General features: G+C 34.9%; 3 protein-coding genes and 1 non-coding gene across 5 annotated transcripts; 1 reads left to right on the forward strand and 3 right to left on the reverse strand.

Annotated features, from left to right (window-relative positions):
* Nucleotides 1-1,209: 1,209 nt before the first annotated feature.
* On the reverse strand, nt 1,210-1,283 carry TRNAV-AAC. The gene has a single exon. It is a non-coding gene; the product is annotated as a tRNA-Val (tRNA).
* Nucleotides 1,284-1,365: 82 nt separating this feature from the next.
* Nucleotides 1,366-4,867, forward strand: LOC120265391 (THO complex subunit 4A-like). Of its 2 annotated transcripts, none has more exons than XM_039273271.1 (5): nt 1,366-1,670; nt 1,797-1,955; nt 2,332-2,400; nt 2,486-2,670; nt 4,435-4,867. In XM_039273271.1, exons 1-5 carry the CDS (start codon nt 1,497-1,499, stop codon nt 4,601-4,603), a joined length of 756 nt encoding a protein of 251 aa, XP_039129205.1. In that variant the 5' UTR covers nt 1,366-1,496; the 3' UTR covers nt 4,604-4,867. The 2 variants fall into 2 exon arrangements, with proteins under 2 accessions (XP_039129205.1, XP_039129206.1); XM_039273272.1 differs by having other exon boundaries at nt 1,367-1,670; nt 1,800-1,955.
* A 1,829-nt stretch (nt 4,868-6,696) lies between these two features.
* LOC120265824 (serine carboxypeptidase-like) lies at nt 6,697-9,729 on the reverse strand. The gene is made up of 9 exons (XM_039273801.1): nt 9,356-9,729; nt 9,076-9,244; nt 8,699-8,818; nt 8,432-8,575; nt 8,139-8,289; nt 7,929-8,017; nt 7,584-7,842; nt 7,342-7,475; nt 6,697-7,038 (listed from the first exon to the last, which is right to left on the reverse strand). Exons 1-9 carry the CDS (start codon nt 9,673-9,675, stop codon nt 6,916-6,918), a joined length of 1,509 nt encoding a protein of 502 aa, XP_039129735.1. The 5' UTR covers nt 9,676-9,729; the 3' UTR covers nt 6,697-6,915.
* Nucleotides 9,730-10,730: 1,001 nt separating this feature from the next.
* Nucleotides 10,731-14,933, reverse strand: LOC120264928 (ACT domain-containing protein ACR9). The gene is made up of 6 exons (XM_039272822.1): nt 14,611-14,933; nt 13,565-13,777; nt 13,368-13,473; nt 12,406-12,748; nt 11,231-11,515; nt 10,731-11,144 (listed from the first exon to the last, which is right to left on the reverse strand). The coding sequence occupies exons 1-6, from the start codon at nt 14,762-14,764 to the stop codon at nt 10,998-11,000; spliced, it is 1,248 nt and encodes a 415-aa protein (XP_039128756.1). The 5' UTR covers nt 14,765-14,933; the 3' UTR covers nt 10,731-10,997.
* Between the last annotated feature and the right edge of the window lie 2,409 nt (nt 14,934-17,342).

Here is a 17,342-nt window from a genome sequence, read left to right on the forward strand (position 1 = left end):
TTTTCTCCAAAATAGATTTTGTAATAAGGGAGAACTCATCGTGAAGACCGAAGATGTCAGAAATAAATTTGCTAATTAAAAGGTATGAAGGCTACCTGGATAGATGGGACTAAAGTGGGGTTTTTTTTTTATTTTCTTTTTGTGTTTGTGTATTTTAAGTGAAACCTTATTCGCAAAATATTTAGAATTCATGTTTTTGTGTTGCTTGGGTTTTTTGTGTGTAAAATTGTTGGATGAATCAAAGAAAATTTAAAACTTTATGCCTATAATTAAAACATAATACTAGATTAATCTTAATAAAAGAAGTGGACTAGCTTCAAAATTATAAAAATTTAAATATCAGTTAAAAATTGATATAGAATTGATTGAAAGTTAAACTAAAATATTTAAATATATTTATTATTCTAAATTTTAATAATTAGTTGAGTATATTTTGCTCGTGTCGAAGTATTGAACAAAACCTTTCAAGCACAATGCAAAAATAATAAAAAAGTGCTTGTCGTCAATTTATCGAGGAGATGCACCGACGAGAGAGGAGAGGTAAAAAGGATATTGTCCCAATAAATAATCACAACATGTGAAAACAAACTTCATTAAAAAAATGTCCTATATATGCATGAAGTGATGGGATGGGCTTTTCGCTCATCACATAATAGTAAAATCAAATTGAAAAACAAAAGCTGAAAAAGCATATAGTAAAAAAATATTAATGTAATTAGGTGCATTTTATTACTAATTCAAGGTAAAAATGAGAAATCATAAAATTTAACCGATAATTTGAAAGTAGAGGATTAAAAAAAAAATTTGAATAAAAATGAATTGTGTGGGATGCTTAAATATCAAAAAATCTGTGTAGAAAGTGATAAATTTTTAGAGACCAATAATTAATTTAATTATATTAAAAAAAAAATACAATGTCCAAGCACATCCACAAACAAAAATAATTCAAATATAACTTTTGTTTTTAAACGTTTAATGTTCCTCCACTAATTAATGGTTGGCCAAAAAATTAATTTATTTAAAAATTAAAATATATATACATTTAAATAATAAAAATATGATTTAAAAAAAAACATACAACATTGTTTTTAAAAGTTTAATGTTCGTCCACTAATTAATGGTTGGCCAAAAAAATTAATTTATTTAAAAATTAAAATATATATACATTTAAATAATAAAAATATGATTTAAAAAGAAAACAAACAACATTGGCGTCGCCCGGACTCGAACCGGAGACCTTCAGTGTGTTAGACTGACGTGATAACCAACTACACCACGACACCAGACATACACCAACGTAACATTATAAAGAACAAAAATAAAAGTCCTTTTCCAATATCTATGTTTGGACCTCTAGGTTTCGATCCTGATTTACTCGTGATAATCCAAGCGCGTCTTCCTTTCTCTCTCCCTCCTCACCCCGATACTTCGATACCCTAACCCTAACCCTAGCCCTCCGCCGTCGTCGCCCGTCGCGACTTCTCCACCTTCCGACGATGTCCAGCGCGTTGGACATGTCCCTCGACGATCTCATCAAGAACAGCAAGAAGTCCGCCCCCGCCGGGGCCGGAGGGAACTCCAGAGGGAGAGGTCGAGCCTCAGCCTCCAGTGCCGGACCTGCTCGCCGGGTCCCCAACCGCAACCGCGCCGCCCCGTACTCCGTGGGGAAGGTATGCCCTTAGGGTTTCGTTCTCCCCGATCCCGCGATCTCCATCCCCAGATCTCGGTTTCGTCTTCTCTCTAAATATTAGCTAGATCTTGCTCGTAATCGTGATCCGTGGACGCCATCGATCCAGCAGGCACCTGACACAGCGTGGCAGCACGATCTCTACTCCTCCGGCGACCGGATCTCTGCTTTTCCTCCTCAGGCGGCCGGAAGGGCCTCTTCGATCGAGCTCGGCACGAAGCTGTACATCTCCAATCTCGATTACGGGGTCTCCAACGAGGATATCAAGGTCTGTTTCACGTTTTCTTTCCGATCTTGTTGTTTCCTCTCTTTTTTTTTCTTCAAGTTTTATTCTTTTTATTGTATTTACCTTTCGTTTTTTTGCTTGCTTTCATGTCTGAATTTTCATTTTCATAATTAGATTTCGGTCACGATCTTCTTTCTCCTTTCTCGAGGAAGATATAATGGATGGTCTGGTTTCTATGTTGATTTTTTTTTTCTTTGCTGTTCGATCTGTGTTTTTCTCTATTCCGATTTGTCTTTGTTGATTGTTGCGAAATTTTTATCGTTGTTTCCAGATCCCTTCTCTGACGTTGACCAAATTTATTTCTGTTATTTTTGAATGTGATTTTTGATAATTCTAATTGTCTGTGAATCTTCTTCAGGAGCTATTTTCTGAGGTTGGTGATCTGAAGCGCTTCTCGATTCACTATGATAGGAGCGGGCGATCTAAGGTATTCTTCTGTCCTTGCCTTTGATTTCTGTGATTTGTTTCTATGGCATATTTATTATTATTTTTATTTGGTGATTATTCTCAAGGGCACTGCGGAGGTTGTCTTTGCGAGAAGAGAAGATGCTTTTGCAGCTGTGAAGAGGTACAATACCGTGCAGCTTGATGGGAAGCCAATGAAGATTGAGGTTATTGGAACTAATATTGTGACTCCTGCTGCTGGGCCGCCTGTTGTGAATGGAGGTCTTGGTAATTCTAATGGAATTCCTAGAAGGTAAGTGATATTTTCCTCTTCGTGCCATTCTTAATTCATTTCATAGATATGTTCTTGTCGCCATATTGTTGCAACTGTGGTCATTTTTTTTGGGTATTGGGATGAGAGGTTCCATTAAAGCTTTTTCTGGTGTTTGTGAATATATGTTGTTTATTAACAGACTTGAATGATGATAGGAATCAATTGACAGTGTTTTGTCTACTTGCATTGGTTTCTCATGGAGATCTCTTATTTAAGATGCTAGTGATATTGAGGTTGTCCTGTCAATCCCCTTGTACAAACATTGCATAACCCTTGGCTATAAACTTGAAGCTTGGATGACATGCCAAACTAAGCTCACCATGGAAGTGTCAAGTGCATTCATGCTTTATGTCCATATTATTTATGTGCATCTTCATTCTAATTGGTTATTATACGAAAATTGTGATAAATAGAACTATACTATAATTAATAAGACATGATTTTTAATTTTCTTGTTTGATTTATGTGCATCTCAATTCTTATTGGTTATTATACAAATTTAAGTTCATAGTCTTTATGCTGGTCTTTTGGGTGAGTCCTTGAATATTCAATGTATATGCTGTAGAACAAAAATATTGTTTTGCTTGAAAATTATAGGTTCATGTCCTCTTTTAGTATGAGCACAACTTGTTTATTTTGCTCAAACTAAAGATACGTAAATTATCGAGAATGCCTCCATTATTATTCAGCCATGACAATTATTGAGGACGCCTGCATTATTATTCAGTCATGGTACATGGTTGTTGTTCAGAAAGTACTTGTATGTCTTTCCTAATGGGCTCTGAGTTTTTGCTTAAGACATTTAAAGTTCTCGTCATTAAACTGTAACGTAGATAAATTATTGAGGAAAAATCACTGTTCAACCTTAGTAAGCTCAGAATGTAGTCGTGTGTATTTATAGAGGGCTTCGAGTTTCTTCTTGATACAATGAAAGTTCCCACGATTTATGTGATAATACTCCTACTGGGATGTGCTGTTTGATAAATTGATTAAGTGTTTATCCTATATAATTGATTCACTCAAGAGTCTGATAGGAATACTTACTGTTTGTTTCCATATGAATTTTATTTTTTCTTTTGTTGACTTTGTTGGAACTAAATATTGGCAGATATATGAAGTTGTGGAGTCTTTATTTTCATATGGGAGTTTTATGCATGTTAAATACTTTTAAGTTGATATTATGAGGTTGTGCTGTAATTGCTTGGCAAGATTTACCTTTAATAGAGTTTCACTCATAATGTTGATGTACTGGTTCATCGTCCTTAATTAGGTCATATCTTGGTGACTCACGGTTTGCTGTTGCATCTAACATTAAATTATGCAACTCTAAGAATTTAGAATAGCTGGTAACTAGTCTACTGTTCTCTTAAGATATGGTGCTAACTAGTAACCCTCTTCCTGGCCTATATAAAATTGGGCATTTGAGTGATGATGATGCATGCGAAAGCAGGGGAGCCTAAATTTATTTAATTAAAAACAAGATCTGAAATATTACCTCTGGATATGCCAAATTTGTTCCACGGATTGAAATCTTGTGGCTCACCGTAGGTTGCAAACTCGCAATAGATTTCATTGTGTTATTATAGCTTCGGTACTACTGTCAACAGTTGCTCTTAAATGGAGACATGTTGTACATGCTTTTATATCTTATTCCCCCTTTTTTCTGTTGTTTTTTATTGTTTGATTAAATGGACATTCAAGAAGTTGGATATTAACATGTATATTCACTTGCCTATGCAACAGTGGCCCTGGGAGGGGTGGTGCTGGAGGACGTCTAAGGGGTGGTGGGGGTGGTGGCCGTGGACGTGGGAGAGGCCGTGGTCGACGTGGAGGCCAGGCTGAGCCTCCATCTGCAGAAACTCTTGATGCCGATCTTGATAAGTACCATTCAGATGCAATGCAGACCAACTAAAAACTCATCTGGCTTCTGTAGTGTTATGGGATTGGTTGCTTGCTTGCTTGCTTGACACTTCTAAATGGTTTTTATGTATTTTGACAATTATGGTATTGTAGACAAGGGAAGACATCATCGTTGGGGCTCACTAGTACTTGTTTATGGGGTTTTTGGGTTTTCCTTATTTATTACTTCCGTTTGATCAACATGTTACTTGGGTTAATCAATAGCTGGTGACTGCCAAAGAGATCATTTATTGCTCGGTCTTCTTTTTTTTTTTTACTGTTTTGCACTATGGGAGCAAAAATTTTCTCGATTTGCTGACACAACCAGTGATATTGGGTATGCTTTCAGTGACATCCTTTCAACTACCTGGAGAAAGGATATTGTGTTAACACTGAATGCTAAGCTTCTTCTGTTGTGACCTTCACAGAACATGCCAGGGTACTGATCAAACTTTTAAGCTTGTCTTGTTAGTGTTATATGTTGCTTAATGATATTGCAAACTATTTCGTACATTCCTATGTATTTATTTAAAATTTTCTCTTAATGTCATCCTGATAAAGTTTTCTGTTTTCTTTTGATTGTCAGGTAATAGGATATGTTGCCTGTCAATGGGTTTGTTCTGCATGAATGCCAGGCTGATGCTTACATCAGTCACAATCTCTCCACCTTTCAGTATTATAGATAAAAAGTTGTTTGGTGTTAACATTTCATGGTTAGGTATTTGGATTTGTGGTTGCATTTCAACTTAGCTGCTTCTGCGACTTTGCTGGAGGCTTGTGGGTCTAATTCAAAAGTTTCAATGTTTAAGGAGCTGTTGAATTAACTGAATTTTTTTGGGGAATGGTAGTCTGCCCTTGGCAAGCATGCATGTATGGTTTGGGATCCTTGTTGGAATACCAGTAAGCGAAGATATAAAAGATGCTATTGCTTATCCTGTTGGTAAAAGCAGGGCTGAAGGTGCAATCTGTGATTGGTAACAGATGCTCACCAAAAATCGATACCTTTGCTGCTTCTAATGGTATCAAGTACCGTTCTTAGATATCATATAAGATGTTGTACTCTATTTTGTAGGCTTTGTAATATGTGTAAAATGCATCATAGTCTGGTGAGTTCCTGACTGTTATATGAAGCTGTGGTATGGTGAGTGATGAGGCGAAGCGATAGAAGTCATAATATTGAAAGTTACAGGGTTATAGGCTGGCCTTTTATGAAGGTTTATATATCTCTCTGATACGGCTTATGTTCTGCCTTAAACAACATATTATTATACTGGTTCACTCATTGTCACATATGGCTTTTTTTGTTTGATGTAAACTGTTTTTAGCTTGATCTGAACAAGGTGGATGTTTCATGCTGTAGGGTGAGTATGGATTCAGGCAGCTTCTGTTTTAGGGTTGCAAAAGCAGGAAGGTGTTGGTAATCTGAAGGATTTTTTGAGTCAAGGTATATGTTATTCAGGGGCTTTGCTATGTTATTTTCTTTGTTTTGATAAGAGATTTAGGCCCCAATTGAATAAGCTTTTCATTGGTTCTTCTAATTAATGTTTTAGGAGTGTTCTTAAGTTAAGTGTTTCCTGACGGATTGATTGATGGTGGGTTTTTAGCAGCACTTTGGATTTTTGGGTGTTTTGATTACAATACTTGAAAGTTGTTTTAGAGGGCATGAATTACATGGTGTTCAACATAAATAAAATATTACTTTTTACCATATTAATTTATATGAGGAAACTTAACATATAATATTTTCATATAAAAGAAATCTTTTAAATATAATATTAATCACAAAAGTTACCTATTATAAAAATATATTAATTTGATATTAAAAAATAATTTATGAAGTGTTTGGTTTGGACAAAGCAGTTATATTTGTTTGGTAGCTGATGGTTCCTTTCAACAGTATATCTTGCAGAACTCCAAAGGGACTTTACACTTTCCACCAGATTGTGAGTGCCATATTATCATTCAATCTGTGATTGGACTGGTGTTCAATTTGCATGAGTGTTGCAAATCTCAAACTTTCAATTTGTTTCATAATGTTAGTGCAGACCATAAAAATCTCTTCTGGTATGAGCTCTTTTATTGACTGCAGACACAATGAACACATCATTCAGACGTACCATATGCGCTATATATATGCATTAGGGCGGATAAGCCAATGCCATAAAATTCTTCAACTTGGAAACACGTATGCTCATAAGAATAACAAGTAGCCAAACTGTGAAATTCAGTTGAGTTAAAAAGACCTGATTTCCACAGTATAGATGCTAGATGTCATGAAGAACACAGACATACACAAGTACTAAAAAACAAGCACTATATGCTCTTCTATATCACTGAAACCAGACCGACGTTGTCCTCTTCACTGAGGCTCCCTTTCGTCCACCTCTTCAGCATGTCCAATGCAACCTTGGGTTGGTCCATAGGAACCATGTGACCGGCATTGTACACCTGCGAGGCAGAGCCTGAACTTTAGCATGTACAATAAATAGCCCAATGTTTAACAATTAATATTCCAATCAATATATAGAAGTTCATGATCTGTATCAAAGATTGTCTAAATAATTTTCCTATTATGATGCATTGGAAAGTTTAAACTTTCCTGGTAGGTTTAGATAAGGCATTGCCAACAGCCATGACCATCCAAGCACAGATAGAAAATTTATAGATGAACATTTGCTCAGATAAATATTTTAAGATTTCACATTAGAGAGTTTAAAGTGAAGGAATATGATAAGATAGAGAATTCCTTACCTTAAGAAAACTTAGAGGTCCATATGTTTTCAACTGGCCCGCTTCCTCACCATCAACAATAAATGGTAGCATTGGAGTTTCAGAGTACACCTGATGCCCTGACCACTCCATGGAGTCTACCCATCTAAAATTTCCTGTATATAAGAGAAGAAAGCCTGCTTAATGGACATAACTATGATTAGCATGGCAAGAAAACTTGTTCACAGTTCATCTCTAACTATCAAGTTGAAAAGATGGCTTACCCAACCAGTTGCATATAAGATCGTATTCACCAGCATATATGAGCAATTTAATCCCATCTTCAATAAGTGCAGGGATACCCACCTCCAAGTTTTTCATCCAATCAGTTATCATGACCTCATATACAAGTGGACTGCAGGATACAAATTTCCGGTCACTAACACCAAGGGCAGCCCTTACATCCTTCTGGTTAAGGAATTTGTCCATATTTGAAAAATCATAGCAAAGTTCTCCTTCACATTTCTTTCGAATATCATAATACTGAAAGTGGTATAGAAGAGTTAAATGTATGCATTCCAATTAAGAAATATCTTCAAATATGATCCAGAAGAGAATAGACAACTTACATTTATATTTCCAGCAAGCAACAAAATTGATGTGAAAATAGAGTTGCACAAAACATAGGAAGCGGCACATGTTATAACCCCAGAAGAACCTGCCAAAATATATATATATATATATATATATTTCAATATTTGTTCTTCAAAATGTAAATCCTTGACCATTTAAAATTTGAGAACATAAAATTGGGGTTCAATTGTGGTAGGAGTCATTACCACAAAGTTTTATTCCAAGTTCACAAATAGGGTATATCTTGGAGATCTTGTCGTGGGCAGCTTCTCCAATTAGACCCATACTGTATGCAAAGTCAGCATATGCCCCATATTGAATGGATGGATTAGTGAGCCCATTACCAATAGCAAAACCCCTAAAGAAAGAAACAAAATCCACATCCATCAATGGTAAAGTTTCTGAAACATAGCATATGAAAATAGTTCCAGGAAGCTAAAACTCCTGAAACATTTATCTTTCTACCGTTAATAGTTCATTGGCAAGGACAGTGAGTTACCTTTAAGTTTATTTTAAGGCCTTCCTTTCCTTTGTTTCCTCTATGAACCCTTTCAGCCACAGCAGGAATATAATGTCCTGCATATGATTCTCCAGTGATATAGAACTCATTCTTCAAAAACTTGGGGTGGGCTTCAAAGAAGGCCTACAATTTCACAGACCGAAAACCCCTCAAGACTAGTAAAGTAGAGCTGATTCACAACCAATGTACCAAAAACATAATTAACGGTAGTGTTTCTATCTTCCAATAGAATAATGTAAATTTTACCTGCAAAAAATCATATAGATCATTGCTAACACCTTTTTCATTAAAACGAAGGTCACGAAGGTCCTTGCTATAGCTAAAGCCAGTTCCCGTCGGTTGGTCCACATATATAATATTCGATGCCTTGCATATCAGAAAATTACATCCAATTTACATAAATGAGAAGCCCCAAAAAATTGCCACAAAAAGAAGATAAAATAAATGAGACAAAAGCAAAAATTTTCACTTACTAAGAGCAAAATCAATATCACATCAACAAATCTACAGATACAACTATACAAGTAAATTTGCTATTCATGTCATTTTAATTCAAATGGTTTAAATAACATGCAAGATAAGATTGCCATAGAAAAGAGATAATTGTACATATTAAACAATACCTTATCCCACCCATAATCATTCCAAACAAGAGACAAGTTATCTGCAATAGTAAAAGGGCCATTTTCATAGAAAAGGGCCAATTCACTACTGCATCCTGGACCTCCAGTCAACCAAAGCACAAGAGGATCACTACTACTTCCCCGTGATTCAAAAAAGAAGTAGAACATCCTACAAAAGAACAACACACTGATTCAATTTCTACAAAAATGCTAATTTATTGGCAATAAATTCCCAATACTCAGCAAAACCAGATCGAAAAGAAACGATCAGGATGATTACCTGGCCGCATGGGTGTGATTGAGGCTATAATATCCAGCATGATGCCCTAGCTCCTGGATCGAAATCCCAGATCCGATGTCTCCCAATATGTCAAGATTTAGCTTCTTCTCGACGAGACGAGGGTTCCGTTGGTCATTTTCTGGGATTTGGCCATCGATTTCTTGGATTCCTGGGATCAAGTTGAGGTCCCTGATGAGGGCTTCGGCGAATCGGCGGGAGCTTCGTGGGTAATTCTTAGGGTTAGGGTTTTGAGAGGAGGAGGGAAGGAGAGAAGAAATGGAGAGGAAGAGGAGCACTGGAGTGAGGCTTCTCGCGTTCATGGCGGCAGCTCGCGAAGTGCAACGATGAGTGTTTCTCTCTCTCTCTCTCTCACCGTCAAATAACGACCACGTTAACGGTCTTTTATGGGCTGGGCCCAATATAACGCTGTTGGGCCAAACGTTTATGGGTCAAATCAAATTTCGGCCCATTGAAGTAAAGTATGTGGGGCTCTTGTTCCAAGATTATGATGGCCTGTAAGGTTATTTGTGTTTATTATTTGTTTAATAAATTTTAAAATAATAATTAGTTTATTTTGCAATTTAAATTTCACGAAAATGCATCTTTGAAAATAATGTTTTATAACTTTTATTAAAAAAGGTTGGAATAAAGTGGAATATAATTGTCTAAAGCTTATTGTTTTTTTAAAAAAAGACTAATTTTAAAAAATAAATATCTGCAATATGAGTAACAATTTAAATTTTTTAATATACATCTAATTTCAATTTCATTAGTTATAGAGCTCATGAGATAAGAACATTGATAACTTGATATGCATGGCTCTATTTATTTTTAACATAGATACTAACTGATGAATAACTATCCGATATGCACGAGCTATTAACTAATAATGATAAGTACTTCTTGTTTAGCACTTTTCAATTCCAACATCTAATCAACTTATTTTAGAGATATTTTCATACATGCATGATATTTATTAATACTATTCTCATGATTTAAATCATTATCATGAAGAATAACAAAGTAGATATCCCTCCACCAGATGAACACCAAGTATGGCCCATGCAAGACGCCAAAATAATAAATAAATAAATAAATAAAAGTTTTGAGAAACACCAAGAATGGTTAGCCGCCACGTCAGGTCTAGTCATGAATTAATAAATAAAGCAAGTACAATGGATCCAAGAAAAAGATATATTTCTTGTAAAGAGATCAATACTCATTACTCACTGCCCCACCAAACCATTTGTCTTCTCTTTGCCTGTCTTGTCTCTCTGCCCTCCAACAACACCATCTAGCTTGACAGTAACAACTCAATGATTTAATCAATTTTCCATTATTTATTTTTGTTTATTTGTTTGTTGCAACAATTCTATTATCAAAACAAATTAATTGTGACATAAAAATGCATATTTACACACACAAAGTCCTCATAATCTTACTGGATAGCTGTTATTGCAATACATGATCCAATAACTATGAGAACTTGAGAAAATGAAATGCTTGATGGGCACTGTACATTGGAGCACATTGCTCTTCATTGTGATTTATAGTATATCAATTGACTGACAAATTGCAAGGGAAGGAAATGCGGATTCATAAAGTCGCAAACATAAATACGAAAAATAGACTTGTTTTCACCTTACCAACCCATAAGTGTTCTCCTCACTCTACCAACAACTTGACTTCGAGCCCGGGCATTTGCCAAGGGGAACTCTAAGCTATCGTCGAGGAGGAATCGGTAAACCTCCCATTGCCTCTCTGATGTGGTGTGCCTACCGATTTCAGCCTGTAAAACGCGCATTAAAATAAGTTAACAGAAAAAAAAAAAATTCGTTTATGAACAAAACATTAAGAAGAGTGAGCTATTATTACCGAGAAGATACATATACCAAGATCCTTCAGAGCACGTGTGACATCGAAAAATACAAGAGGCCTTCCTTTCCCGGATAATTCTACGGGGTTGGCAACAAGAAGTTCAGAATCTGGTCCACGGTTTACAATCATCACTCGCAATGGATGAAGCATCTCTTGCCTCAAACGAGAACAGAGAGCACTCTGTTTTTCTGGATCCAAGATTTTCTTCCCATCGCATTGAAGGATAAAGAGGTCTACCTCGCGGTAACCTTTCTGGTCCGACAGGAATCTCCCGTAAGCAATCTAACAAGACAATGTCATGTATCAGAAATAATTTTTTTCGTATAGATGAAATTAAATTTCTTTTCTAAGAACAATGAAGGCAAGCAGAAACATCTTTAGACGCATGTAGTGCAAGAGCACCATGCATGTTTGAATATTCTAGCAGTACTAGAAACAAGGTTGATGACAAAAAGTAACACAAGATGTAGTTAATTCTTAATTGGTACAAAGATCTAGATTAAAGAAATAATTGAAGAAATAGTCAAAACTTATCCATTAAAGGCTAAAACTAAAGTAAGAGGGGAGGCCATAACAAGTTGGCTGTGCAATTATTGAGAAAAAAGGACAACAACAATATATGCCAAATTTCTCTGAATTAAAGAATTGATGTGTAAGCCACATGCAATGCACCAAGTGAAGGTGCTGAGTCAAGAGTCTACACCGTAACCTATACTGATGCAATTAGAAAACAACAAACCGGAAAGCATCTTTGTTCAACGTGAACAACAAGCGGGCATCGAAAATCTACTAAATAACAGATAATAATAGCTTTGATGCACACATACCAGCTGATGCATATATGAGCACATTTCATGCTGAATGACAAAACCAATTAATGCTATTAACAAACTCCATGGACAGCAGGACATAATAATGGAGTTGTTGTCAGAATTAAAGGACAAAAGCTCCTACTCATGTCTCTGATTGACCACGTTAGCTTTCATGTCACAATAATTTATAAGATGTGAGTATAGCTGACAAAGCATCAGATTATACAAAATATCCTGAGAAAGCACATTTTCTGATATTTATATTAAACCTTATCAAGAGAAACAATTCATGTTATGAAGCTATTAAACAATGAAATAAATGTACTTCAATTGGAGGGTGTAAAATAATGCGTAATCTACCTGAAGATTGCAGTCCTTCAATGTTCTCAGAATGTCATAGAGGAGGCCCCTTTGATCAGCACAGTGTATTTGTAGCAAGGTATGTGAAGGGCTCAAAGAATTATCAATAGTAACACTTGGCTTCTTCAGCTTAGCTAAATCTGGACGTAATGTCTGTAAACATATTTCACTATCTGATAGCTCAGGTCTAAAGAGCTCCTCCGCAACGGCTGGAGGAATGGAAGAGAATCCCTGTTGAAAATTTGTAGCTAATTGGATCTCACAGCTTATGCAAGACTCTCCCAGAACAGTATGCAGCCTTTCACATGTATCATCTTGTCTCTTTCTAGTGTGCAAGAGCTCCCTGAAGAAGAACAGAATCAATTACATTGATAGAAAATAAGATATTTCATTAACCAGTAAAAAAGTTCAAGCGAACCATTGGCCTAGAAAATCATATTAAGAACTCTCACTAACTTTGACGTAAATAAACATAGACCTCTAGTCTTTATTGTTGTTGTAATTCCTTTAACATGATCTTGCTAACCTTGTCCCGGGTAAATCAGTAATCAAGAAACATTTTGAGATTCTACTCATGTATCCAGGACAACAGTAAAGAAAGTGAGAAGAAGCTTATGCCAACTTCAATTCTCTAGGCTCATGAAATTTCTTTTTGGGGATCAGATTTCAATAAATTACTCAGAGAGGCCAGGCATAGAATTTTGAATAGATGAAGAGGCCAAAGAGTAACACAAATGACAAATGCAAATGACAGTTGCTTGAATAAATACAAGGCTTCAAGAAAGGGTCACTGATGGAAACAGAACAGATGTTTATCATCTAATAATGGGGCAAACTAGAATTATATAGATCCGCAAGTTAGCAGCTTTTAATCAACAATGAGTGGTGGGAATCAGCAAGCAAAAAATTTAGCTTAAGAATGATGAAATAGATGACTTAAATTTGGACAAAGCAACACTCACAAGCCATCAGTAATAAAAAAGAGGTCAATAACTCTGCCATCAGGAGTTGTGGAGACCTTCACTCTATGAATCAAAAGATCAAGATCACTAAGAACTTGAGTGACATCTGTGCATCAAACAGAACAAGAAGCCTCAGCACTTCAAAAAGAAGTCATGCATTCTCATTAAAATTACTTGACAGAACTAAACGGTTTTACCATGTAGCAATCCCTTCCGATCGGCACTAAAAAGCTTCAAGAGGTACATCTGAGAGGTTGTCGGATCCACCAAATCATGGTAGAAGGGGATTGGACAAGTTGGGCATTCTGATAACAGCCGGTTTTTCAAGCTAGTCCACCGAATCTTAGTAGAGGAAGAACGGGGAACAACCCACAGCACAACATAGCACCATCTCCCATCAGTTGAGACATCTTTACAGTAGCGCCAAACAAGCAAGAGAAACTATTGGATAAATATCAAGCCTTGCTGAAGGAAGCAAAAGAACAGCAACACTACAAACTCACTCAATAGGTTTGTAAAATGATGAGCAACAATTAGATCAAACCAGGATAATATTATTCACTTGAAGTCCATTATGCTTCGAAAGGAATTATAACCTTAAAAAATATAAAATAAATTGAATCTAAGAAATTCCATTGGTATATTATCAAACTTTCTGGTTACTACAGACACTAAAAAAGACAGGAAGTAATATAAATAAAGAACAAAAGAAATGCAACTTTTAATAATAAGAAAAAATAGGTTTGTCGATATTGGTATCCGGACAGAGTAAACACCAAACACAGGAGAAGAAGAAGAAGATAGATAATTACATCGAACAATTAAGATGAAGAAAACCCAGGTTTTTATAGAATTCATTTCAATCAAACACTCATATATAAATTCTAAACAAATAAAAAACAGAAGAACCAAAATTTAAACTTTTTTCTCACAATAATACCGAGACTATAAAACATTTACAGAAAAAATAAAATTTTCTGGAAATTAAAACAAACATATATTGAAACACAATAAAATTAAATCTCAAATGCAACAACGAAGCAATAACACTAATAATAATGACAACAAAAGCCCTCTTTTTCTCCAAAACTAGCACATAAATTACCCAGAAAAGAAAAGAATGGACACGAAGAACAATTATCACAACAAAACAGAAACAACAACAAAAAGAAATACCCTAAATCCACAACACCAAAAGATATAGAAAGCAAGAGAAAAAAAACATTAGATTTCTCACGCTAACCTCCTCTGGTGATCCGGAGACCGAACTCGAGAATAATCCGGCAAATATCACAACCAAGGCCAGTCTTATCAGGGCAATTGACAGTGATGACGCTGGGGTCGCCAGGCTTCATCCCAGCCCGTATCTCCACCAAATCCTCGCCGGTGACTCCCATCACCGTCAGATCCTTATCAGACGGAGCCAGCCTCACCAACTCCTCCAGCAGCAACCACCGCCCCGCCGGAAGACGCGGCCGGAATATTCTCGCCGGAGATCTCTCCCACTCTCTCTCCCGCGCTCGATCGCCGCGTCTCCCTCGCCTGCCCGTCTCGAAGCTGCTCCCAGTTCACAGCTCTTTGTATATTCTAGTAGCCAGGGTTGACACGTCAGCACACTGGATAGGTAGACGGCCAAGTGGACCCCAACGTATGATTGGGTGAGATTTGAACGGTCAGGATTGAATTAAAGCTCATAGATTGAGGTTTTTACGGCCATCTTAACCGTTCATTTGTTTAAGGTATGCGTAGGTGGTACGTTTTACGAGTTACTTTAATTTTATTGTGAGGTTGGTGTTGGAGTAGTGTTGGACCTGTTCAGGCTGCTTAGTTATCTAATTTGACCTTGGTCTAACTTGAGTTGATGTTTTGGGCCCTTAGAAATTTTTTTTTATTATTGGTTTTATTATTTCATGTCAAAATTAAATATATTATATTACATCACCACCACAATAATTGAAGTTGTAGTGTCATTAATTTGCATGGAGAAAGTCGAGTATTATAATTGCAGAGTATGTAGGATCACGTGTCAATATCATCAAAATTAATTAATTAATTAATTAATTAAATATATGATAGATTAAAACGCTTATATTACCATTTATTTTGGTTTGTATTTTGGGATTTTTTTATTTTTTTTTACAGATATAGGTAAGTTACGCCAGAAATTTAATTTCTTAATTAACTTGTGTTTTTATTCCGCATGAGCTAAGATTTAAATTTATATTTTTATTAAAATATATATTCTATGTATGGAATTGATGTTAATAGACCAAAATATTATTGATAAATTTTAAAAATTTTCTCATGTATACACTATACACAAGAAACAGAAGTTAATTTATATTTTTAAAATTTTTAGATATCAACTGTGAAAAATGGTTGGTTTATACATAACTTATGTAGTTGATGTTTGTAAGAATTTTTTATATTTAATTTTAATGATCTATAAAATAAATATAATATATATATATATTCATATATTTATTAGATTTGCACTGCTAAAAAAATCTTCTTTTGTAAAAATCCAATTACAACTTTTTACAAGGCTTTAGAGGATTTGTATGCATGTCTGTAAAAGGCAAAAATATAAAAATAAAAAAAAGGACTACCAATAAAACAAGGGAAAGTTTTGAAATGACAGGAATTTTTGTGATGAGGGTGTCAAAACAAATGTTTGGGAATATTTGTAATTTTAATTGAGATTTATTCACAAGTTCCATCACAAAAAGTTTTGTTGGATTTTCGGAGTATAAATCACATCAATTTGTACCAATTGAGACTTGCCCACTAACTACACCCAAACTCTTGGTCCTCTTGAAAGAGAATGATTCCAATTTTTTCCCCCTTTTTTTCTCTTTGAAATTTGGTGTTTTTGAAGAACTAAACTAACTCAAAAGATTGATGTCAAAATGGTTGCAATTTTTTTTGTTTATTTAGTCAAAATTAGTGTAAAATTTTGTCTCTAGTTATTTAAATATTCCATTCTATTAATTATACGTATTATATAATCAGATCCACATGAACTCTCCATAAGAAAAAAGTATAAAAAATAAAAACGAAATATTTTTAAACTATATTAGGGAAAGAATAGTATTTGAAAAGCATATCATGTAAAGAAAATTAAACAAAAAATTTATATAAAATGAAAACTTTGTTTATTTTTCTAATATCTAATTTATACAAACTTGATTAAATTAATAAATTTAGATGAATATTTCCAAAAATTCATATAAATAATAATAATAATAAAAAAATCCAACAAAGGTACATGATACCTCACCAATTTGGCACATGGTAGATGACAAACTCATCCCAACTTGTGAAACAGACCCCCAAAATAATTAAATAAATAAATAAATCAAATCAAATCAAATTCCACAAAAAAAAAGGTGTTATTATACATACATACACACAAACGTATATATATATATATATATATATATATATATATAAAAGAGACAACCACTCATTTCAATTTCATTTCATTGTTTTTTTTGTAGGAAAACAATGTTAAGACTTGAGCAATCTGAACCACAGGAAATGGCAGACACTCATCACTAGATAGGGAAGGTGTGGTTGTGACTTGTGAGTGGTGGTGCTTTACAATTAGAATTTAGAAGTGAATATGAGACATTATAATTGGATGCTTCTTCTCCTTCACATATTTGGCTATACAAACAAAACCTAATCAAGAACCATCTACAATTTTATTCTTCAATTATTGTCCAATAACAGAATAAACAATATATAATACTAATAACAATTATTGAGTTTTTAAAAATCTATAGTTTGTTTATAAAATTTATTTTTGAAAAAAACTTAGCATGGAGTAATTTTGTGAAACATCTGTTTTGGCTATATTTTATTTTGAATAAATTGATCACAAAAATTTATATACGCAGCTTGGAGTTCATTGATTCTTGAGTTGCGGAGATTAGTGAGGCTTTCATATTCGAGGAGGCCATTATTTTATTT

Source organism: Dioscorea cayenensis, chromosome 7 (assembly GCF_009730915.1).
Source record: "Dioscorea cayenensis subsp. rotundata cultivar TDr96_F1 chromosome 7, TDr96_F1_v2_PseudoChromosome.rev07_lg8_w22 25.fasta, whole genome shotgun sequence".
Taxonomy (NCBI): Eukaryota; Viridiplantae; Streptophyta; class Magnoliopsida; order Dioscoreales; family Dioscoreaceae; genus Dioscorea; species Dioscorea cayenensis.